Source organism: Argentina silus (assembly GCF_951799395.1).
Source record: "Argentina silus genome assembly, chromosome: 9".
NCBI classification, from domain to species: domain Eukaryota; kingdom Metazoa; phylum Chordata; class Actinopteri; order Argentiniformes; family Argentinidae; genus Argentina; species Argentina silus.
Window position 1 is genome coordinate 18,521,273 of NC_139663.1, and position 23,081 is coordinate 18,544,353.

General features: G+C 42.1%; 3 protein-coding genes across 3 annotated transcripts; all 3 read right to left on the reverse strand.

The window, feature by feature from the left end:
• Positions 1 to 307: 307 nt before the first annotated feature.
• LOC310810011 (SUMO-conjugating enzyme UBC9-like) lies at positions 308 to 3,713 on the reverse strand. The gene is made up of 7 exons (XM_083677590.1): positions 3,399 to 3,713; positions 2,234 to 2,319; positions 1,991 to 2,074; positions 1,770 to 1,842; positions 1,440 to 1,549; positions 1,241 to 1,320; positions 308 to 1,041 (listed from the first exon to the last, which is right to left on the reverse strand). Exons 2-7 carry the CDS (start codon positions 2,297 to 2,299, stop codon positions 978 to 980), a joined length of 477 nt encoding a protein of 158 aa, XP_083533716.1. The 5' UTR covers positions 2,300 to 2,319; positions 3,399 to 3,713; the 3' UTR covers positions 308 to 977.
• A 1,235-nt stretch (positions 3,714 to 4,948) lies between these two features.
• Positions 4,949 to 6,500, reverse strand: mpst (mercaptopyruvate sulfurtransferase). The gene is made up of 2 exons (XM_083676673.1): positions 5,903 to 6,500; positions 4,949 to 5,749 (listed from the first exon to the last, which is right to left on the reverse strand). Exons 1-2 carry the CDS (start codon positions 6,489 to 6,491, stop codon positions 5,451 to 5,453), a joined length of 888 nt encoding a protein of 295 aa, XP_083532799.1. The 5' UTR covers positions 6,492 to 6,500; the 3' UTR covers positions 4,949 to 5,450.
• Positions 6,501 to 6,751: 251 nt separating this feature from the next.
• Positions 6,752 to 8,674, reverse strand: LOC310810237 (3-mercaptopyruvate sulfurtransferase-like; the record flags this gene model as incomplete). Its single annotated transcript, XM_083677925.1, has 2 exons — positions 6,752 to 7,880; positions 8,092 to 8,674. 2 exons carry the CDS (start codon positions 8,672 to 8,674, stop codon positions 7,585 to 7,587), a joined length of 879 nt encoding a protein of 292 aa, XP_083534051.1. The 3' UTR covers positions 6,752 to 7,584.
• Positions 8,675 to 23,081: the final 14,407 nt, after the last annotated feature.

Sequence of the window (23,081 nt, forward strand, 5' to 3'; positions counted from 1 at the left end):
AACAACACAAACTCATAAAAAAGAAAGCAGCTGACAGAACTGTTCCAAATACCAAACACAGGCGTATTCATAATACGTATATGCCATTTAGCTGAGGCTTTTATCCAAAGCGACTTACATTGTTCAGTATATATGGTCCCAGCAGGAATCAAACCCACAACCTAAGCATTGTTAGCGCCATGCTCTACCAACTGAGCCACAGAGGACCACGCATTCATAACTTCACACCTTAACCCCAGGGCATTTCCAACAACTAATGAATAAATAAAAATGGCAGAAAAGAAAATGTGGACTCAAAAACTTTTGGCAATTTATTCAACTTTATTTCACAATTCTTACATTTAAGATGTCCATTACTTTTAATACCACACACAAGTAGCAACTTGCTAAAACCATAAAAAAAACATAGGGTGCATTACTCTCAATATTTATATATGTACACACACTCATGTCTTCAGAGGTAAACCTCTTCAGCTTTCTTTCTTTATGCAGTGCACTTTCAGCTGGTATCCATATTGTATTGAAGGAACATTCCACAGAAAATCCTGAACCTAATACATTGGTTGCTAGAATTGACAAAGGGGGTTGTCTTTTGGTTTAAGAGCTATCCTTTACAGCTATATGGGGTATACAAACAGTTATAATGCTGGGCTATAGTTCATGTCAATAATCATTGAGAAACCTTTCTGCAAATTGTACAATCGCTGGTTTAAAAAAAACAAAACACTCGTGAGCATATTCATGTGTTTTCAATGAATAACACCGTACTGTTTTCAAATGAAAATTCTTCTTAGTGATCAGGGTTTTCTAATAGACTGTAACTGGAGCTGAAAGTATATCCTTGACATCAACACAACTCGTCCAACTCTAACAGCGTACATCGTGTAAGAGTGGATTTTAGTGGAGTGGTCCTTCAAGTGCTACTGTTCACTATCCAGGTCTGCTTCAGCCTCTCAGACAGGATGGCCAGCTCAGCTCTATGTTGGGGCAAACTTCTTGGCCTGTGCCCTCACCCTCTTCTCATAGTCCATTCTGTTCTGACTAAAAGACAAAGACACAAGAGGAGAGAAAGGAGGCAAATTAGTTTCATTAAACTTTGAATTTTTGGGTGTTTTTTTTCTTCTATATCAGTCTCTATTCCAGCAAGGTAAAGTAAAAGAGCTCCACTACCAAGACATTAGCTATATAAACAAACAAAAGATCACCAGGGATTTGTCCCAGGCAAAATGTAAACACTTACCAGTAAATTGTGTAAGCCTCTGCTTGTGCTGGGTCTTGGATGTTAGGTTCATTGAGCAGCTCTTGGATACCCAACAGGATCTGAAAAAACACAGAAGAGATACAATGCCTCAAAACTGATGCTTCAACAGTCTGTGTATGTGTGTGTGTGTGTGTGTGTGTGTGTGTGTGTGTGTGTGTGTGTGTGTGTTAGCTCAGACCTGTTTAATGGTGATAGCCGGTCTCCAGTCTTTATCTTCCTCCAGGATGGAGAGACACACCGTGCCAGATGGGTAGACATTAGGGTGGAATATGGGCGGCTCAAACTTGCCTGAGGAGAGATGTACACAAAGGGATTTTTAGCACTTACAGTTCACTACATTTCTAGAGGTCTACAGTATTTCTGTTGACATCCTTATACATAAAAATATGATAAAACATTTCATACAAATATGTTTGCATAGGCTTATCCAACAGCGTGGCTAATAATAAACAGGGTGCAGTGACAGCAACACTGTGCCCTTGAGGTACTGATGTGAAGGAGTACTCACATTTGGGCGGCGAGGAGGGATAGTCATCTTTGAACAGCATTCTGAGTTTGTATTGGCCTCCCTCCCACAGGGTCTGAGGATTGCATGAAAGTGATCATCATCAATTGAACTGGGATTTCTGCACATGTGCCATGACAAACACTGACTGAGGATATGTCATTATGATGGTCTGGTGGTAGGCCTCCTGAGACTGCATTGAAACGGAGGACAGGTTGACTTACCCCCTTCTTGCCTGGAATAGCACATTCCCAATTCATGAGGTTCATGGTGCCATCAGGATTTTTGGTAGGAACAGCAACAAAGCCCTATGAGATGAGGAGAGGACAGCAGGAGATTTTAAGCAAATCATATGCCATACTAAATGGATTGGCAAACCGTCTACATGGCATATTGATGACATGAATCTTAACGTATTTTAACGGGCCATCAACAATAGAAGAAAGACAATTGACTTCAGTGCTTACAAAAGGGTGATCTTTTCGCCATGCTTTGCGCTCCTGTGACAGTCTGCTGAGAGCGATACCCGACATTGCTACTCATCAACGCCGTCCTGTGGGAAAAATGCAAAAAATTACTACAAAAAATTAAAGCCTACACTGATAATCTTAATTTACTCCTGCAACGCACTCTTGGCCGGGCTCCCCGCCTCCGCCATCGGGCCTCTGCAGCTCATCCAGAATGCTGCCGCCCGTCTGGTGTTCAATCTCCCCAAATTCTCCCATGTCAACCCCTCCTTCGCAACCTTCACTGGCTCCCGGTAGCAACTCGCATCAGATTCAAGACCCTGGTGCTCGCCTACCGGGCAGCAAAGGGAACAGCCCCTCCCTACTTGCAAGCAATGGTTAGCACTCAAACCCCTGCCCGATCACTCCGCTCTTCACCTCGGCTGGCCGGCTGGCACCGCCGCCTCTACGTGGATGCAGCAGCCGTGCTACTCGGTCACGGCTTTTCACTGTCCTGGCGCCCCGCTGGTGAAACGAGCTTCCCACTGCTGTCATGACTGCAGAGTCATTACCTATCTTCCGCCGTAGATTGAAAACCCATCTCTTCAGGCTACATCTTAACTGACCCTCCTAAAGACCTCTTCATCCCCACCACCCCCCTGTACAAGTTTCTCTACTGTAAATAAATTGATAATAAAAATGTATATAAAAAGAATAATAATAATTTCTAAAAAATCCTTCTTCTAGTATTGTGACTGCCAATGGCCCCTGGTGTGAGCATTGATTACTTTATCTTATAATGACTGATGGATAGATGATTCACTTACTTAGACGAATGTATTTGTTGTAAATCGCTTTGGATAAAGGCGTCTGCTAAATGCCATAAATGTAAATGTAATTTCTTTTGCACCGATTTAGGAACTATCAAGATTTGCCACATTGTAAACGTGCAATATTGTTCACTGACTGAATCAATATCCTCACAAGATCTAGCTAGAGAGCTTGATCATTTTGTTGATCAGATGTTTGATGCTAGTTGATAACATCTAAGATAGCTACCTAGCTTAGCAACGTGCTAACTAACAACAGGAGCAGCAAACGTTAATTGAATTCAACCAAACATTTTATTATCACCAATTCAGTGTATTAACGTTTATTATGTTATAATGTTTATTATGCTTCTTACCTTAAAATCCAGTTGGTACTCGAGCAAGGAAACAACTGGTTGGCTAGCTACGTTACTTTGTTGTATAACTTCGCTAGCTAGCTAACGTAAGTGGTGTTTGTTGTCAGCTGACTGTCAACGCTAATCGCTAAAAACAATGCGCTTGGTCCTCAAATGTGTATTTAGCTAGAAACTAAGTTATACATCAAATACGTAGATAAATCACTAACATTTCCTTTAGCTAAAAATGGATATGCTGCACGATTTGTTTATTCCAATTTAGCGCTTTTGTGTGTAGCTCTTAGCCACAGCAAAGCTATCTTGTCAACTGGCTAAAGTGGACCCCAATTTGTTTATGTGGTCAGGACCTGCAGGCAGTTCGCAGGGCAACCTCTTCAGAGATACCTTTTTCGCCCATCATTTGTGTGGCATCTTGCTGGCCTTTAATCCATAATTAGATGCTGTTCAACTTATTAAAGCTATTTCAATATCAGTGAAGGTTAAAACCAACAATTATGAACATTAGTTGGTCGAAAACGTTATTCATAGAGGGAATTCCTCACATAAATTCTGACGTTTGTCTCCTAATCTCCAGACAAATCATCAGTAGGCCTCATAATAAGCAGGTCTGCTTACAATAATCATTGTGTTATTCAATACCAGTGCCGTTGTATCCCATTTGTTCTATACCAAGTCCCCACTATTAGTTGTTTTCATACATTTTAAGATGAAATAATCAATGTAGTCAAATGGTCAGATACAGATATAAGCAGACTTTCACTTTTTACAAGTTTTGTAGTTACTGACAACTTGCCACACTCAAAATGGGCCCCCTAATCATCCATTTACCTAATGTTGAATTTGACACCCTAGAGCCTTACCAGACTGATCGTACCAGAGAGTGATAGGGTATTTGATTGTACTCACAAGGAGTAATATCAATTGTGTGTGAAAGCGTCATGACTTGAACAATAAGTAGATGGAATAATGTTTTTACTGAAAATCAGGCATATTGCCAGACTCCCTAAATCTAACATTGAAACCGGATTTAACTGGTTTTGAATTTGTTCTGCGTCAGCTATCTACATTTTACTGCTGATATGCCATTTAGAGTAATATCTCTACAAATATTCAACCTAAGTGATTAATCAATATCCAAAATAAACTCGTATTCACATATTCTAAATATGTGGTTGTTTATCTGGAAATTGAGTCAGACTTCTTTTAGATTTTTTTTTCCTGCAGATGAGGGTGTAGCGTGGTGACGCAATGACGGAACATATTTAAAGGTCTGAAAACTATTACTAAGTGCATTGTCCCTTTAACATAAATATATAATTTCCATACACTAAATTACAACAAGGTTACATCAAGTTCTATTCCAATGAAAATGGTATTTACTCAATGTTGCAATCTCACAAATTAATGTGCACACTTGAATAAAACCCAGGTTGAACACTGCAGTATTCTGGGACATTTATCTACATGTATGTCTAAGTATTTACTGAGTTAGTTATTGAATAAAGGAGAGGTTGTACATGAGCTCCTGGGGAAAGACTGGGGAAACAGGACACTTTCATCTTTTTATTGTATTTCATTTTCAAATTAAACAATATGACATGGTGTTATAAACACTAAAATCTCTGAAAAGTGCACTTAGTTATTTAATCTTCTCTGTAAGAAAGTTGAACCTTCAGGTACAACATGGAACTCTCTCTCAAAATGGTTGTCATGCATTATCAGCATCAAGTCTCAATGGTTTAAATGCTCTTACATAAAAACACCGGAATAGGACAATACTGGTGTCACTCTGTACAGGAATGCACAACTAAACCCTGGTCCAATTCTAACCCTAGCACATTCTCCCCTTCTAATGCGTCATACTTTCTGTCACAACTTCCCTATTTTAGTGAGACATGACCTCACCAGTCAGCCAGTAACACTCTTCAATATGTGCAATTTGTTGCTTCAGTTGAGATTCATAATATACTGTCTCTCCGCTAGTGAAAGGTAACTTATGCATTCACATTATAACAGTATGTTCCAGTGTGCAGTTCTACCTGTCCCTTTCCTTCACCCTTGTTTTCCCTTGCCCTCTGAGATGACATGCTCAGGGGCAGCCCTTTTGAACCATTCAGACCATGACCCATCATACACAGACACCCATGGGAGTCCTAATAGGTGGGCAGCCAGAACAACGTGGCAGGCTGTGACGCCTGAGCCACAGGTGGTCCAGAATGGCTGCTCCAGGTCCACCCCTGCCTCCCGGAACAGCCTCGCCAGCTCCTCAAGTCCCCGCTCCTTCCCAGAGGCATCCATGAAACTGGTGAAGGGCATGTTGATAGCACCAGGGAAGTGGCCAGGCAAGGTGTCTGAGTGGAGAGAGAGAGAGATTTAATAATTCACTCAGGTGAGCAAAATATAAAAAATCTACCGATCAATATGGTAAAAAAAAAAAAAACATATTATAAAATTAAATAAAACATTTGTACATCTGAAGAAATGTTCTTCCATATGCCATTTACCATCTCTTGGTTCTGGCTCAGTTCCCCTAAACCTGCCAGCCGATCTCGCGTCGATCACCTGGAACTGTTTTGTTCCAATATTTCCTACGATATCCTCGTAGGTCTTGACCCAAGATTGATTGGCGCTCGCCTTGAACTCCGTGCGCCCCGGCTTGGAAGAATCTGCTGTGACAGGATGCCCCTCGTTCAGCCAATTCTTAAAGCCACCGTCCAGCACCGACACCGAATTATGCCCAAATAACCGGAACATCCACCAGACCCGGGGTGCACTGTATGACCCAAAATCGCTGGTATCGTACACTACAACATGCGTATCGTTTCCAATCCCTAAATCTCCCACAAACTCTGAAAAGTGGCTTGCAGTTGGAAGCATATGATCCTGTGAGGAAGTTTTGTCTGAGCATTCATCAATATCGAAGAATGAGGTCCCGGCTATATGCCTCTGGTTGAATTCAGCCTTTGCATCGCGCTTCAATTTCGGTAAATACCAAGAGGTGTCAAGAATTCGGAGATTAGGACCAATTCGGTTGCTTTTTATCGCTTCTGCAAGCCACTTGGCTGATACGAGAGCACGGGTCTGTGCCGCCATGATAGTTCCTTGGCTTGACAGCACTCTGAACTATTGCGCAACGTGATGCATGTGCTTATGATACGCCCACTGCCCAGCATTGGCTTATCATTAAAAAGCAAACATACATTTAAGCAACAAAGGGGCCCTTCTGCAAAAAAATTTTTTTGCTTCAAATATTTCACAATACTTCATAAAATACACAAATCAGCCATTAGAGTAACAAAACAACATTAATAAAGCATATTTTGAATGTAACATCATAGATAGATAGATAGATAGATAGATAGATAGATACTTTATTGATCCCTGAGGAGAAATTAAGGCATTACAGAAGCTCATATCACAAAAAACAACAAAAGAAATTGACAATAGAATAATAAAATCAAGTAGACATCCCAAATATTCTATACAGTAAGAACAGCCCACTATGATTAAACATTCCCCAGCCTGACTGATCACCCCGATCGAGCCAGTTTAATGAATTAGCCTACTTTTTACAATCTAATCTACATTCATATAGTGAAATCAATATTCAGTCATTTCTCACAGTTGAAACGTCTGTTAATTGATAAGATTGATCTGAAGTAGACAAAACCCTTCTCTTCACACTTCATAAATATGCAGTTTGTGTACAGGCCTGTACGGCATAACTGCAGTTATGACATTCTGAGACATGTTCATGTTAGACTTGGACGTTGAGCAGAGAGAGCTCCCTGCATTCTCACATTGTGCCCATAAAATACACAATTTTATTAACCCTAACCCTAACAGTTAAATACAAATGCAAAACACCCTTCCATAAAAAATAAAAAAGTGTTCAATTTTCACTTAAAATTACCCAATCCCCTTAAACAACCCCCCCAAGGTGCGAAAGACTCAAATGCTAAATTCCAATTGGACCCCTAGCCCCTTATCCCCAGGCTCCCCTGAAGATCTGAGAGGATTGAATAGCTACAGTATGGCAATAGCTCCATCTTGCCCTCTTTTTAGCTGGATGGACATTCTACCAATCCTCTCAGATCGACAGTACAGTATCAGTTGCCAGAGAATATGGGCCAGGAGTGGAAATGTATAATTCAGACCCAGAGGTAAAGTACACTCTCCTCAGTCATCATAACTTGCTCTGGGCCTCTGAAATGATGTGTTCTGGGGCTGCCCTTGTGAACCACTCATACCATGACCCATCATACACAGACGCCCCAGGGTATCCACAGAGATGGGCAGCCAGAATCAGGTGGCAGGCCGTGACACCAGAGCCACAGGACACACACATTGGTCTTTTCAGGTCCACTCCGGCATTCTGAAAGAGTTTCTCCAGCTCCTCAGGGGGCAGCATCATACCAGAGGCATCCAGCACCTTGAGAAAGGGTAGGCATTTTGAGCCGGGGATGTGTCCAGGCTTGATACCTGCAAGACAACAATACCAGAGGAAATGAAGTTGTTTGTGATATTTGTGCATGTTATAACAGCCAATGATAACTCTGAGCAAGATGCACACAGTACTATGAATCAAGACATAACATGTGTTTATCATGCAAACTATGTTAACATATCAAATTAAACCAACACATTTGGAGTTATGCATTTTGTTTAGTCATTTCTAATTATTCAGACTTACTCTCCCTTGGTTCTGGGTCTCTTCCACTGAACCTGCCATAATCTCTAACGTCTACAACTTGGAACTGTTGAGTTGCTATGTTGTCCCGCACGTCTTCAAATGACTTCACCCAGGACTTGTTCAGGGACGCCGTGAACTTGGTGCGCGCAGGCATAGAGTATTCCTCCGAGACAGTGTGCCCCTCATGTACCCAATTCCTAAAACCACCGTCCAGCACCGATACTTGACTGTGTCCAAAGGCTCGGAACATCCACCACACACGTGTTGACGTAAATGCCCCAAAATCACTGGCATCGTACACTACTACATGCGTCTTGTTTCCAATACCCAAATTCCCAACGTAATGCGCGAAATAGCTCTCCGTTGGAATCATATGGTCGAACGGAGAAGCTCTGTCTGAGCACTCGTCAATGTCAAAAAAAGACGCTCCGGGAATATGAGTTCGTGCAAATTCCTTTTTGCCGTCTCTTTTCATCATCGGCAGATACCAGGAGGAATCCAGAACTTGGAGGCTGTGGCCTACGCGTTTGTTTTTCACTAAGTTTGCAAGCCACTTTGCTGAGACGAGAGTTTGAGCTGCCATTTTCCACGGCCAGAGTCTTACACAAGATAGTTGTACCCAAGCCAAAAAAGTATACTTCAGTGTATTTAGAATAGATTCATATTATAATATGCTTAACATGTTATATTAATGTTTTTCTATACTTACTTAAAGTACACTAACGTTGTACTGATGTGTACTTACTCAAAGAAAGTATACTTGCATTGTATGCCCTTAAATGTGTGGTTTAGTATATTTACAAAAAGTACACTGGAGTTTCATGTACTTTAAATTGTACTTTAATATACTTACAAGAGGTGTACTTGATTTTCATGTATTGAATCAGTACTTTATTGTACTTACAAAAAGTATACTTGATTGTCATGTCCTTAAATATGTACTTCAGTACTTACATAAATATATTCAACCATAGGTACAAGTTAGAAGCCTGGGCCTATGGATTTGCATGAATGAATACACCCATTGGCATTTGGTGTTTATGGAGTGCCAGTTTACCTGGCTAGTATCCATGCAATTCAGAGTCTGACATTCTTGCTTTGTCACATGCCGCTTGGGAGTAGTTCCAGTCAACCATGTAAACATGTACCTTGTGAACTGTGTCCTGTTCTCTCTCTGTGTGCCCACTTGTGCTCAACTGAATACTGGCTAAAACGATGCAGGGAGGAGGAGATGTTGTGTTTGAGGAGAGATGAGTTCAGCTATGGGAACGTGTGCTGTGTCATGGGGCTCTGATTACACCCTCAATTGGTGGCTTGTGAGTAGCAGCCATCTTGAAGCATGTGTGCAAGCCCCAGTAATTGAGAGAAAATCACAAACCTGATGCCTGCCCTTATTCTTTCAATTGTATTTTATAAACCTCTCATTTGAGTTGAGGAATTTATTTACCGATTTGCTGGCCTTTACCTATGATGACCCTTGAGTTAACTGAAAAAATGTTAACTCACTGTGTAGAAGAGCAAATGTCTACTGTCCTTTCCCTGTAATTTGTCTCCATTCTAGTTGTCAGAATTGTAAGACAACCCCCCTCTCTGTCTCTCAGAGGTCATGTGAATCATGATGTGTTGTTTAGGTGTTATTTTCAAGTTGTTTGTTGGCTTGTGATGTTGTAAAAGTATTTGTCCTCATTTCAGAGAGACTGTATATCATGAAAGAGATTTAAGAGATTGTTGTTACTTGTTAAGAGATACTTTGAATGGTACAAACTGCCTTTGGTCAACCTTTTTTTTGCTTCTATTTTTAGTTTGCTACTGTTCAAGATACTGCACTTCAATACACTCCTGATATTCTGGTAAAGTGTTCTAGAGATTCTTCAAGAATGAGACGAGAAATATTACACAACAACAGTTTAATTTGTATAGTGATACTGCAAAGTACAAGAAATTTACAATGTTTCAAGGACTTACAAAGACTGCTTTATAATGAATGCCTGAATTCCATTTAAAATCATTGCACTGCAAAAACAGATTTTTAAGAAAGAAAAAAAAGCCCTTTTTCTAGAAAATTAGTCCTATTTTTAGTCTAATAAGAAGAAGAATCTTGTCAAGCATTTTTCACATAAGAAAAATAGCCTTATTTTGAGAAAATATATCTAACTTTTTCTTAATAAGATTTACCAGCTAATATCAAGCTCAATTTAACTACTAACAAGGTATGGACATATTTTGCAAATTATCCCAGCAAAGGAACAAGATTATGTTCCTTATTTTAAGATTGAGACCACTTGCAAAACTTCTCAATTTAAGAATCTTAAGAAATGACAGCAATTTATTATTTTATTTTTCATTTATTGTCATTATTAACATGACAATACAGTTTGACTGATTTGGAAAAAGGTATTAAACAGTTCTGTTTTGCCCACTATCTTTTTACCAAATGAATTTCATAACATTTCAATAACTTTTTGCAGAATTTCCATGACTGTATATGAGCCACAGCTGTTTTAATAACAGAATAACAGTGTGCCTTTTACAATACATCAGATGAGGCTTTGTGTAGCCCAATCACATCCCCGAGGTAATATTTCATTGGGACATAGACCATATCCTTGTGAGTAAAGCTGTAATACGGAGTGAAATCTACAAGGTTATCGACCGATATCAGTTCAGTTGCTTGTGCCAAGTTTGGGATCTCTATTTGATATGCCATATAATCTCTATTATAACAAATGGTGTTGTACTGCATGAACTCAAAACAAAACAATGATGAATTAATCACATAGATATTTTTTAAAAGTCCAAATTCTGGCAGATCAGAATTAACATTACTCACAAATAATGACTTTTCCCGTATATATTTGTTGCCATTTAGATTAATCCATTTTACAGACACTGCATGGTTTACCTCATCATTTCCAAGGAAGGCTCTCGTTTTTTCTTTTAAGTATGACATGTTGCTTATTTCTGATATCGGTCCCAATGTACAATCATTTGAAAAAATGGGGTGTTCAGAACTACTTACATTCTGACAACATTCATACATTTGATTATGCCTTATTAAGGACTTGCAGACATTTTTAAAGTTTAGTTTTGAAGCCCACTGTTTAAAAAAGCAATGCTTTGATTCAAATCTCATGCACATATGACGAACCATTGGTACCAGTAGCTTAATCTGAGATGGAACATGAATCAAATAATGTTGCTTTGGAGTGATGTTGTTGTCTGGGAAAAGGTTCTTCATATGTTTTAGGTGCTGTTCAATGAGTGTTTTCAATTTGTTGATAGTCTGTAGACCAATAACAGGAGCAAACAAAATTTGAACTATTTCTATCAGCTCAAGAATGACTGTGTGGTACTCATTACCTTTAACTGTATCAATCAGAAATGGAAGAATTTTAAGTAGAACAATCATTTGGCCTGAGGACTGCTTTAATTTATTGTCACTGGATGCTAATGTGCTGTAGCTTATAGGGCTTGGTTTATCTCTGACATCAAGTGGAGAGTAGGGAAATGCAAGTAACGCACTATTGAGAACATCCAAGTCAAGTTGTCCTAAAAGTACTAAGTGTTTCATCACACACTTTATTAATGGGAACAAAAGTTTTAATATCTTTATCCCCTTGGGGCGACACATTAGGTCATCAAGGGGAAGTGACCATAACTCTGGGTCTCATAAGAGCAGCAACCAGTCATTAATTAATTATCCCATACATGGGCTTAATATGTATTATATGTTAGTGAAATTATCTAAAGGAATTTCAATTTAATAAAAAAAACTTTAGTGCTAAGTTTTCAGGACAGTTAGACCTTAGAACTAGCAGGCTAGTACAACATGGTAGATGTTTTGTGTCTTTGCCAAAACGTTATTTAGCAGTAACTCTGTTATAGTGCAGCAGATAACTGAAACAATCTTTCAAATAGTGATACAAGCACTAAACTTGGTACAAATACTCCTTAGACATTATTCTTTTGAAAAAGCACGCGGGCCACCCATTTTCCAAGATGGCCGCCATGCAGACTTGTAGATGGGGACATTTGACACATAATCTCACCACTTTGATCAATTTGGATGATCTTGGTGTCTAAAAGTAGGTTTTTGAATATGGGAAAGCTGAAAATCTGAACACTCTAATGAGCTTCTTTCTACCATTTCTAGCAAAAGATGATAAAAAATATAGATAGACCAGGACATATGCAACAAAATATTATATATGATCCTTATTTGAATGTACAACTGGAATGTTCAGAATGTACAACTGGAATGTTCAAAAGCGATGAAACCCCCTAAAACGTTGGATGGAGGTGAGACATGTCCTTAAGGTGAGACTTAAAGTATTTAATTTTTCAGTTGTTCTATTTTGTGGTAAGCCTCTGTCATTTATACAAAAAAGGTAGCGTTGTCAGTGACCTAATTGTTGTGTTTTTTTGGAAGTATCCCAGTCCAGGACAACTTTTTTGTTATTTGTGATTTCCTAAACTTCCACTCTTGTCATCTAGGCTTCAGAAGACCCTGATGCATACTTGGCCAGCAACCCCTGTCCTGTCCAGTTGTGCTCGTCTATGAGGATAACTGCATGATCGCCATTGGAAACACACCAGTGACCACTTTTGACAGGAAGAAGTTACAACAATTGCTTTGAATGAAGCATGTTGATTAAAAAATCTCTTAATAAAGAAAGAAATGCTAAAAACAAGATGCTTCTGGTGCCTTGATTTGAGACAAATTAACTTATTTTTATCGTGCTGTTTTAAGATATTGTCTTGTTTTAAACTTTTTTGGCTAGTTATTAATTTAACTTCAAGGTATTAATTCTTAAAGTCAGCTCAATTAAGAGAATAAAATGCTTATTTTAAGAGTATTTTTGCTAGTTATTTATCTTATTTCAAGATATAAATTCTAATAGTCAGCTCATTTAGAGACTAAATTTCTCATTTTAAGTTACTCTGTCTTAAATAAATATGATTGCATTGCTTGTAGTAAGCTCAGTTTGCTCAAATTCTAGCCTTTTTGTCTAGTTTTTTAACCATGTGTTAATTTAACCAGGAATGTTTTCAACCTTTTTTCCGTTTTTTTTTTTTAATTTTTTACCCAAATTCTATATTTATGCAGTGTTTCACTGCAGGTTAGCAAGAGTCATGGTTAAGGTCACATATGTATCAACAGAAATGTAATTTATTGAAGATTATTTTCTCTCACTTGTTTAGCCACAGTTAAGATGTCTGTGAACAGTATTCACTTTTTAAAGTGTCTGTACCATAGTGTAAGTCATCTGTATTCAGTGAATACTTCTTTCAATGAAATAATAGGCTATGTGTCAAGATAATAAATGTAAGGTTTGTTCATACTTTACATTAATTTGCCCCCATACCTAACTCTGTAATGACTCCAGTAACAACATTGCGTTGTACATTGTCATTGCATAGTAATTAGTTATTGCTTTGTCAACTCCATGTACTATGTAATTATCAAATATCTATGTAACTATGTAATATCTATCTAGCTACTAAACAGGTGTGGGAGCAATTTAGAGTGTAATGTGTGACCTAAGGCTTTTACAAACAGTGATTTCATTGGCATCATTCGTTTATAGGAAATACCCCCTCTGTTTCTGTTGCCCTTCCTTCCTAAATGTTTGTTCCAAAACCTCTTCCATTAACAGTCAAAAGTTCTGCCCCTGCCCTTTTTTTTGTTAAAACTGCGACTGTGAGTCATGGTCATGTAACTGCCGATATTTACTTTAATTCTGTGGTGACAGAGTTTGATAAATGGTGAGTCTCGTCATACAGTCCTTCGATGCTCTACCTCCTCTTCTCTGATAGGAATCACAGTCATTAGGGGAACATTTTTGAACCAGTCTTTGGGAAACTGAAGGGTTAATGCGGGACTTTCAAGGCATGAATTTCCTGGCCTTCATACGGGGTATGATATGAATGTCTCTGATGTCATTGTGTTGGAGCAGCCAGCACAGGTAGCGCTCTGTGCCCATCCCCCACCCGCTGGTGAGCAAGGGAATGATCTGGCGCATGTTGATGTACCACTTGTAGGATTCCTCTGGCACGGCGTGATGCCTGAGGGCCTCCTGCACCATTTCAGGGGTGGAGTGACGCTCTCCAAGCCCCACAGTCTCCCCCAGTCCCAGTAGAAGGTCAGCTGCTTTGGCCTTGCACCTCCCGGAGCCCTCCACGTAGGCCTGATAGAAGGGCACACCCAGGTGGTCCATCTCAGTTAGCCAAACAGCACCGCCATACCTCTCGATCAGGACTCGCTCTCCTTTGCGTGTCAGCTTCCTGCCAAAATGGGGCTGCCCGTCCTGTACCCACTCCAGGCAGTCTGAAGAGGGCATCATTGGTATGGCTTGGTCAAGAGTGACTCTTGGAAGAGGGGTTTTCCCATCCAATGTTTTCAGCATGTCTTGGGCGTGTGAGAGGGTCCCCGCAGTGTTCAGAATGATGTCAGAGTGTTTCTTCAGCATTGCATTGGTCATATGAGCCACATATCCCTCAGCTATATGCATGGCTTTCTCCATGTCACCTAAGACCTCGCACTCAACGTGGTAGAACTGGTTCAGGTGTGTGGCGTCGGGGTCTTCTCCCCGGAAACTAGGCGAGACGTAGTAGGTCCCCGGCAGGTTCTCTTGGAATCTTAAGAAATACTCCAGCACAAACTGCATGGAGTCGGCCAAGTACACGTCTTGCCCCAGCATGTTGACGTAGACAGGCTCAGAGTCCGACCCCAGACCCATAGGAGAGGATATGGTGTCGGTGGTGAGAGGAGTCAGGGCGTAGGCGTACTGGCAGACATTGTGGAAGTACTCCACTGTGGTGTGGAAGAGAGTGCTTTGAATCTGAAAGAGATTGCGGTACCACTGGCTCTTGATGGCTAGCGTGGAGTGAGTCTGGGGGTCCTCCCAGGATCGAGGAGGCCTGCAGTGTGTGATTGTGTTGTGTATCTCTCTCAGGGTCTCTGGACTAGCAGGGGGGCCATCAGCAGATGAGACATATCCAGGGTAGCTTTGGAAGTACTCTGGAGGCAGGTCAGCAGGCTTAAAGTTTGGTGAAGAAACCAATGGGATCAGTTTTGCATGAGCATAGTCAATCTCAAGTCCTTCAAAGATAAGTGCAACACCTCGAGCTCTCATCCCTTCTTCCAGCAGCTGAGCTACTTTACAAGTGGCCAGGATCAGAGCTGTGTAGTCAGTCTCCTCCAGACGGAAAATGTCACCGGATAGTGGTTTGCGTGGCACCAGAACAGTGAGACCAGGCTGGTTCGGGTAGGGAGTGAGGAATGCCACATGATCCTTGTCCTCCCATATCCGCCATTGTTGCTCCTCCCCACGCACAATTCGGCAGAACAGGTTGTTGTGGGAGGGGTCTCCCAAAAAGTCGTAGCAAGACGGGGCGTTGGGCGTCGGCAGCTTGTCCCGAATCTTGGCCTGGACGTTGTCAAGGTCTGCATCCTCCCACCTTGGTCCACTCTTAGAGCTGCAGTAACCTGGGTCGTAGGGCTGGAAATCCTCCTCTCCAGCCAGATGGGGTTGCCAGCTTGGTTCCAGACCATGAAGTGGCAGTACTCTGATATGGGCAGGCTGATCAGAATGTGGTTTGCATACCAGGGCACAGCGTTGCACCCCCAGTCGCACACATAGCAGGTTAGCAACGGTGCGTGCCCCTAGCAACAGTGCTACAAAATCTGGCGCTGCCAGCTGAAAGATGCTGCTTGGTCCACTGAGAGTTTTTCTAGTCAGGATGGTGGCTCCTGGAGTCCAGGGGGTGGACTGCAGATAAGCGACCAGCTCATCAGTCTCCCAGATCACATTGGAGTAACTCTTCATGGGTCTAAGGACTTCGACGCGTGAAATGCCGTCAATCATGGACGCCACAAACATCACCCCAGCATTGGTTTCTATAACAGCATCACCTTTGGCATCAACAGCAATGATCCCTGCACAGCTGCCCTTTAAATTCTCAGTCATGACCTCCCTACATGCTGCTCTGAGAGTGTAGCCTTTGTGATAGTAGAGACTGGCCACCTTCTGTGCAACTGTGTGCCTTAGAAACACATCCCCATCACCAGAGCAGGTCACCGCTAGCTTGTCATCTGCAAAGATTCCTGCTCCCACTACTGCTGTATCTCCAACACGCCCCTTCCATTTGCCCACTAGCCCACCTGTAGATGTTGCAGCTGCTAACCTACACCGGTGGTCCAAAGCAACAGCTCCCACTGTCTGTGGGTGGTTGTTTTTGGAGACATTGCTACTACTGAGCTTGGCAGTCAGCTCTCTGCGGCGAACGTCAGTGTGGAAGTACTCGGCCCTCACAGGCTTTTCTTTCTCTTCTAAGCTTTGCAAAAACTCCTCTGCACCTTCCCCTACCAAGAGTGAGTGTGCGCTCTTCTCCATGACACGCCTAGCTGCTTTTATGGGGTTTTTCACACTCTGCACACAGGCCACAGATCCAGAATTCATTCCATTACCATCCACTATAGTTGCCTCCATCTCATTCTTGCCGTCCTTGTTGAATACTGACCCCTTCCCGGCATTGAATAGAAAGCAGTCCTCAAGGGCTTCCACAGACCTCTGCACTGCGTCTAGACTACTGCCTCCCTGTTGTAGGATTTGTGCCCCAAGGGTCAAGGCTGTCAGGAGAGCGAACTCAATGACACCTACCACCTTTTGATTCAGCATCATCTCCTCCCCAGCTCCTCCATGGATCACCAGAGTGAAGCCTGGACTCATGTTGGAGGCAGAGTCAGTGGGTAGTGTTGTCTTGGAAATCGCTTTCCCTTGTTTTCGGCCCCCTTGACCTTGATTTTCCCCAGCCGATCCATTCATTTTAAATGCTTGTCCTTCTTGCAACAGACAGTTCATTGCCCCCATCTGCCCTGCGATGGCATATCTGACAGCGAGAAGCATCACCAGCTTCAGGTTAACTTTCAGGCTCTCCTGAAGCTTCTGCAGTACTCTGGCGAAGCTGCCTTTCCCATTCAGCACGATGCGGACGGAGTCCCTCCTCCCTAGGTAGGTCACAGCCAGCTGGTCTTCAGCATACACATTTCCAACTGCACATTCCACGCCTTCCGTCAGGTCCGTGCCTGTGAGGTAAACGGACGGGCATCCGAAGGGCTCCAGGAACTTCTTTAGCGGGTTGTCAGGTGACATGGACCAGCGCAGGGCTGCCAGGTGAGGGCCCACTCCGTGGCCACTCTTAGTGGCCTTAATGAGGTTCTTATGCTCCAGGAAAGTCAAGTGGAATAGGCGGAGGAGTTCGTTAGTGTATCGGGGGTTGTTGTCTGGTCCTATGCAGGATGCTAAAGCACCCACCAGCTGGCAGGAACGCATGGTAAGAGAGTATGTTGGGTCACAGCGGCCATGCTTGTAGTGGCGCATGTGGGTGGGTGTTACAAGGATAAGGTTGGCAGCGGAGTCCCCGAGAGTCTGCCTCAGGGAGAGCTGCAAGGATATGTTGATCCATGCATCATATAAGCCCCTTGGACCACGGAGGGTGGCAAATACATCTGGGTAAGAAGAAACCTCAAATGTGATGATTGGGTGAGTGGCCTTTAGGGAGGGGCTTGGGCTTGGTTTAGTGATATTGTGCAAGGGGAATGCTAGGGGATTTAGGGGATTAGGGGGAGTAGGGGATCCATTGCTTCCTGTGTCAGCCTGGGCTAGGTCTAGGTTAACAGACTCAGAGAGATACCACACACTCTCAGCTACTAACCCAGCGACCATTCCGTCCAGTGCGCTGTGTTCAAACACCATCCCTGCTGTGCTGTCTTTGAACACCACCAGGTTCACCACCTGTGGAAAAAAAAGAATTAATGTTTTTTCCTCTATATGTTATGATGTGACGATGTTGACCTAAGGGGAACCTGTATTCTCTCCGTTTATGTCAGCCAGTTAAGTTAATAAGCTGGAGGTAGTCGGGTGCAATTATCTCTGTGGTGCAGTAAAGATTAAATCTAAAATTGAATAATTGTGAATTTAACTCAAGCTTGTCCATATAAAAAACATTTAGATTGAATTTAAGATTTCCATATAACGCATTATAATAAGTACCATATCTTTACCATGTCACCTGATGAATACAGTTAATCCATCACAGCACCACATGACGTCAGCAATTACCATGAACGTCCCATCCCATACCTTGTCATAGTATCTTAGACAGGGGCCGTCTCCCCCTCCCAGCCTGACAGCATTGAGGGTATCCGCCAGATCAGGAGGTGGGTTGCAGTCCTCCAAGGAGAGAGCCAGCACAGCGCTCTCCATCAGTCCCAGAGACTTGGCAGCTTCCCCTCCTTTCCTCAGGATCTCCTCCCTGACACTGCTCCAAGCCTGTCGCTGCAGGGCAGAGAGGCTGCAGATGGCAGAGGGATCGTTCTTCTTCCCAGCTCTCGGTTGGCCCATGGCCTGAACCACCTGGTTGTAGATGTCTAGGAAAGGGAGAGGGGAGGTGGGTCCTCCCGGGGTCTGGCGCCACAGTATGTTAACAGGAAACACCCCTCCTACACAGATGATGATAGCATGGAGGCTCTCTGGGTATACCTGAAAAACAGAGAGCAGGTTAGAAGCAGGCCATTTCTGGGTATACCTGAAAAAAATAAAGGGTGTTAGAAATAGAACATAATCTCTATAGAGGGAAATAAGGGAAGAGGAGCATGATGAGGAGAGGTTTTGGTTGTTTTACTGTCATTATTGACCTATTTGTTAGCACTACTTATTACATCAGTGTTTTTTTTTTCTTTCCATTCATAGTTGTATTTATATTTCCCAAAGATCACCTTGATCTCATCCTGTTTCTTCCCAGGAATGCGACTGGAAGCGAAGACCTCAGACTGTTGTGTGCGCTCTGTGGGCTCATCCCCCTCCACCAGCGAAGGCTCACTGTACAGCTTCGCCACCGCCCACAGCAGAGCGGCCGCCCTCTCAAACTGGGTACACTCTTTCTTCGCCCTGGATGCGGGCAGGACAGAAGGGATGGCTGTGGACGTGGGCAGGGGGTCGGTACTAGACAGCAGCCTGCTCTTGAACTGCTCTGTCACCCAGTTCTCTCGTCCAGACACAGCTGCTGCCAAGCACTCCTGGGCTTCTTGCAGGACCTCCCTCTGTTGGCTAAGGGTGTTCTTGTACTCGGGGTAGAGCTCAGGGCTAAGGGTAAGCTGGAGCACACGGCTTGCCTCTTGAAGGGTGACTTCCAGCTCTGGAATGGGGTAATCAAGAAGGGCCATCCTGTTGATAAGGGGGGTCCTAGTGCAATGAGAGGGTGAGGTGAGTTAGGTCATGCACAGTTAAAGTTAGTTACAAATACCATAACTGAGTTCAACTAATAATGTATTTTGAACTTTGATGTCAATATGGAGGCTATGTAGATATGCCAGGCCTATGCCGAATATTGTTTAATATTGTACACGCTGTATATGATATGACCTTAATCCTTTGATTATTACTGCACATCCTCCTGTACATCTTCCCATGATACACAAGCCTTTCCACATGATTGTTAAAGCTATAATTCAATAAGTCTAATAATGTTCCCAAGGAGAAAGGATTGTGAGCGACACAAAGAACCCTTTGTGGATTCATTAGGCTGACGAGAATGGAACGCATTGGGAATTTGCAGATTCCAAGTAGTACAATACTTCTTATACGGTCAACTGCTATTGAGATTAATCATGACCTATCTCTCTCCTATCTTCGCTCACATGCCCAGAGTGCATTAAGACTGCATTAATTACCAAATAGCCTCCATCCCTGTCATAGTAAGAATAGCCTGGTGTTTGTATTTCCAGTTGTCATGGGAACATGTCTCATGGTGTATGACCATGTTGGGTAATTGGATTTGTGCTGATTTGACCAGCCCTTCTTCACAATGCTGCTTGTTTGTTTTCTTCTTCCCTGAGCAACATTCAAGTTTAGCAATGATTCTGATCTTGTGATTGCCTGTGATTGGATGATAATAGATCACTCTACTGTTTGTGTAGTACCTTATACCATATGTGTAGTGTACCTTAATTTAAAAAGTATTGGAAATATATGCATATATATTATCAACATATATTCTACCCTTTTGTGCCTCAATGAATGAGTAACTTTAGTGACAAGCCATTGTTTACTCATGCCAGAGGTCATTCAAAAATTTCCGTTTAAATGTGTTTGTTGATAGCAGAGATCTCCTGGTATGGGAACAACTAAACAATCTCAGAGAATCACAACTGAAATAAAGGAGGTCGGGTGCGATGACAAGTTAAAGTTCCTCATATTTGTATGTGAGCTCTATATTCTGACAGCAGCCAATTACTTTTTCTTTTCCATGCCATAGGACAATAAGCCCCTTTGCAATAGCAAATATCTGAGTGCTAGTGGAAACCATTAATCTGCTGAGGAACAAGACGATTTATGTGTTACACTGTTTATATGTGCATATGAATCATGGTACCAGTTAAGCTGTGCCTATGACCAAAGATATACTGCAGTTAAGCTGTGCCTATGACCAATGATAAACTGCAGTTAAGCTGTGCCTATGACCAATGATATACTGCAGTTAAGCTGTGCCTATGACTAATGATATACTGCAGTTAAGCTGTGCCTATGACCAAAGATATACTGCAGTTAAGCTGTGCCTATGACCAAAGATATACTGCAGTTTCAACACTATGATTCTATTTGTTCGTCAAGGTGCTTTCCGCCAGACACTCTTTCAATAGAATAAGCAAAGATTCTGCCCTCCACCAAAGAATATGGAGACTGTACCATGCTTATGTGACAACTGTAACTGACTTAAAATATATAGATTTCAAGAGAGACCATCAAATCATGTTTGCCAGCTTACACAACTTTTCATTAAAGTCAACATTTATCTTGTTTTGTCTATGAGCAGACAAAATGCCACTATGTAACATTTGACTCACAATTACAGCAACAGGCTACAGAAGATGGTTCGGAACAGTGGAATTACACAGAACATATTTGCCAAGGTAGCCATATTCCTATACTCATTGCAAAGTCACAAAACTCTGTTGAATGGAATTTGTGAAAGTGTATGTGAGCTTACCTCAATACCGAAGACACTCCAAGATCTGGACAGTCAGAAAGATGCCGGGGCAGTCAGTGGAGGGAGCAAGTTTTGTTCCTCTATACACACAAGGGCTGGCTATAATATGTATCTAGTGATTCCAATTAAGGAATTCAATTTCCTGTCTGTCCACAGAGACCCGGTGAATCAGAGAAAGCTTCTCATTGCAAATTCCTACGCTCCTCTAATCGGAAGTTAAAGACAAATTCTGGTCATCTTAGAAGATTTTTCAAGTGATTCATTAATTTGAAATTTAAAAAAAAAAAAAAGAAAAAAAAAAAAGAACTTGTGACGGTGTACTTTGATTTCATTAAATACACTTCTCTTAGTTTTGGCCATGGCTCCTCATCATAATAAGATTTGTGGCCACCGTACAGTAGAATAAGGGGCATGAGAAGCTCAATTAGCTGACCGTCCCTTTCATCTCTTATATCATCTCCAATAAGTTACAATAGTCTAACAACTTAACACAAGACTATATTCTTGTTCAAGTACCTTCAGTAACTTGTTTACCTGTAAGGTTTACTGAGGTACAGTAGGCTAGGCTATGATATCTGACTCACAAATCTAAAAAGCGTAATGGCCACAGGTTACAGGTCCTTGAGCATTCAAAGTACTTGAACATTCCAAATGTAGACGAGGAGCATGTGATGGGTTATTTGTGAGTGGCACAGGTAGGTTATAGTTGAGAGATGTCTTGAACTGGACTAGTCTTGAACGTGATTCCCTGAAAAATGTGGCTCTGAGTAAGATGTGCATTTTCACATCACAACAATCTTCATTGTCCCATCTGATTGAAGTGTGTCTGCGTGTGTGTGTGTGTGTGTGTGTGTGTGTGTGTGTGTGTGTGTGTGTGTGTGTGTGTGTGTGTGTGTGTGTGTGTGTGTGTGTGTGTGTGTGTGTGTGTGTGGGTGGGTGGGTGGGTGGTGTTTATAAATATGTTTATTTTATTATGTTTTCTTATCTGATATAATTCTATTATACTATTCTATTCTCTATTGTTTGTAATAAAATAATGAACTCATGAAAGGCCCACAACCAAACGGTGGCCCCAAAAATATTTCACACCCCGGACGCAGTAATCCAAGTGCCAATATACTACTTCCTTCCGTTCTGTCGTTCTGACCCCGGCGTGAGGGGAGCTGTGTCTGTTGCACTTGTAAGGACAAATCTTTGAAATAGTTTCTCAAACGTAAGTTGACTGCTATTTCTTGGCAGTGTGAAGTTATGTTTTATCATTGCATTGTATTTTCTTTCGCTTGAATGTGTGTATCACCTCCAAGGAAGGAAGTTTCATAGAGGCTAGATTTGAAGCTAGGCTAAGGCTAAGGCTAAAGGGGTTTGACAGGAGGACTCTATTTTGGTCGCTTGCTTGGCAGCCTTTCCTCGGGAAACGCCAGATATGTTATTGTATCACCAGTTAACATTAGTCTGTTGACTGTTGTGGTTATGATAACCGGATATCTAACGGGCATGCACGTTGAAAAAGATCCTAGCTATTGCTAGTAGGCTAGCTATTGAGTGTTCTTTTGGAACGAATGAACCATGGTGTAAAGCGAGCTGGTCGGCCGACAGATGCAGCCGTTAACTTGGTTCAAGATCAGAGACATGTGGGACGTTATCCCCGTCAGCTCCCGTGGCAAGTCATCGACTCCCTCAGCTGAGTTATAACCCGTGTCAATGACGCCAATCTCACCCCCAAGGTGATGGTTACTTAGCTAGCCAGGTGTTTTAGATGTAGCTAGTCAGTTAATGGACAAGCCAGCTACCAAAAAGTGCTTGTTATAGATTTAAAAAAAAATGTTTTCCAGTGTCAGACTGGAGCAACGCATGACAGCTGTGGTAAAAGTAAGAGTGGCAAACGTTGTGGCAGAAAAGCTTGTTTCCTGGATCTTTTGAAGAAGTACTGTTTGAGTTAG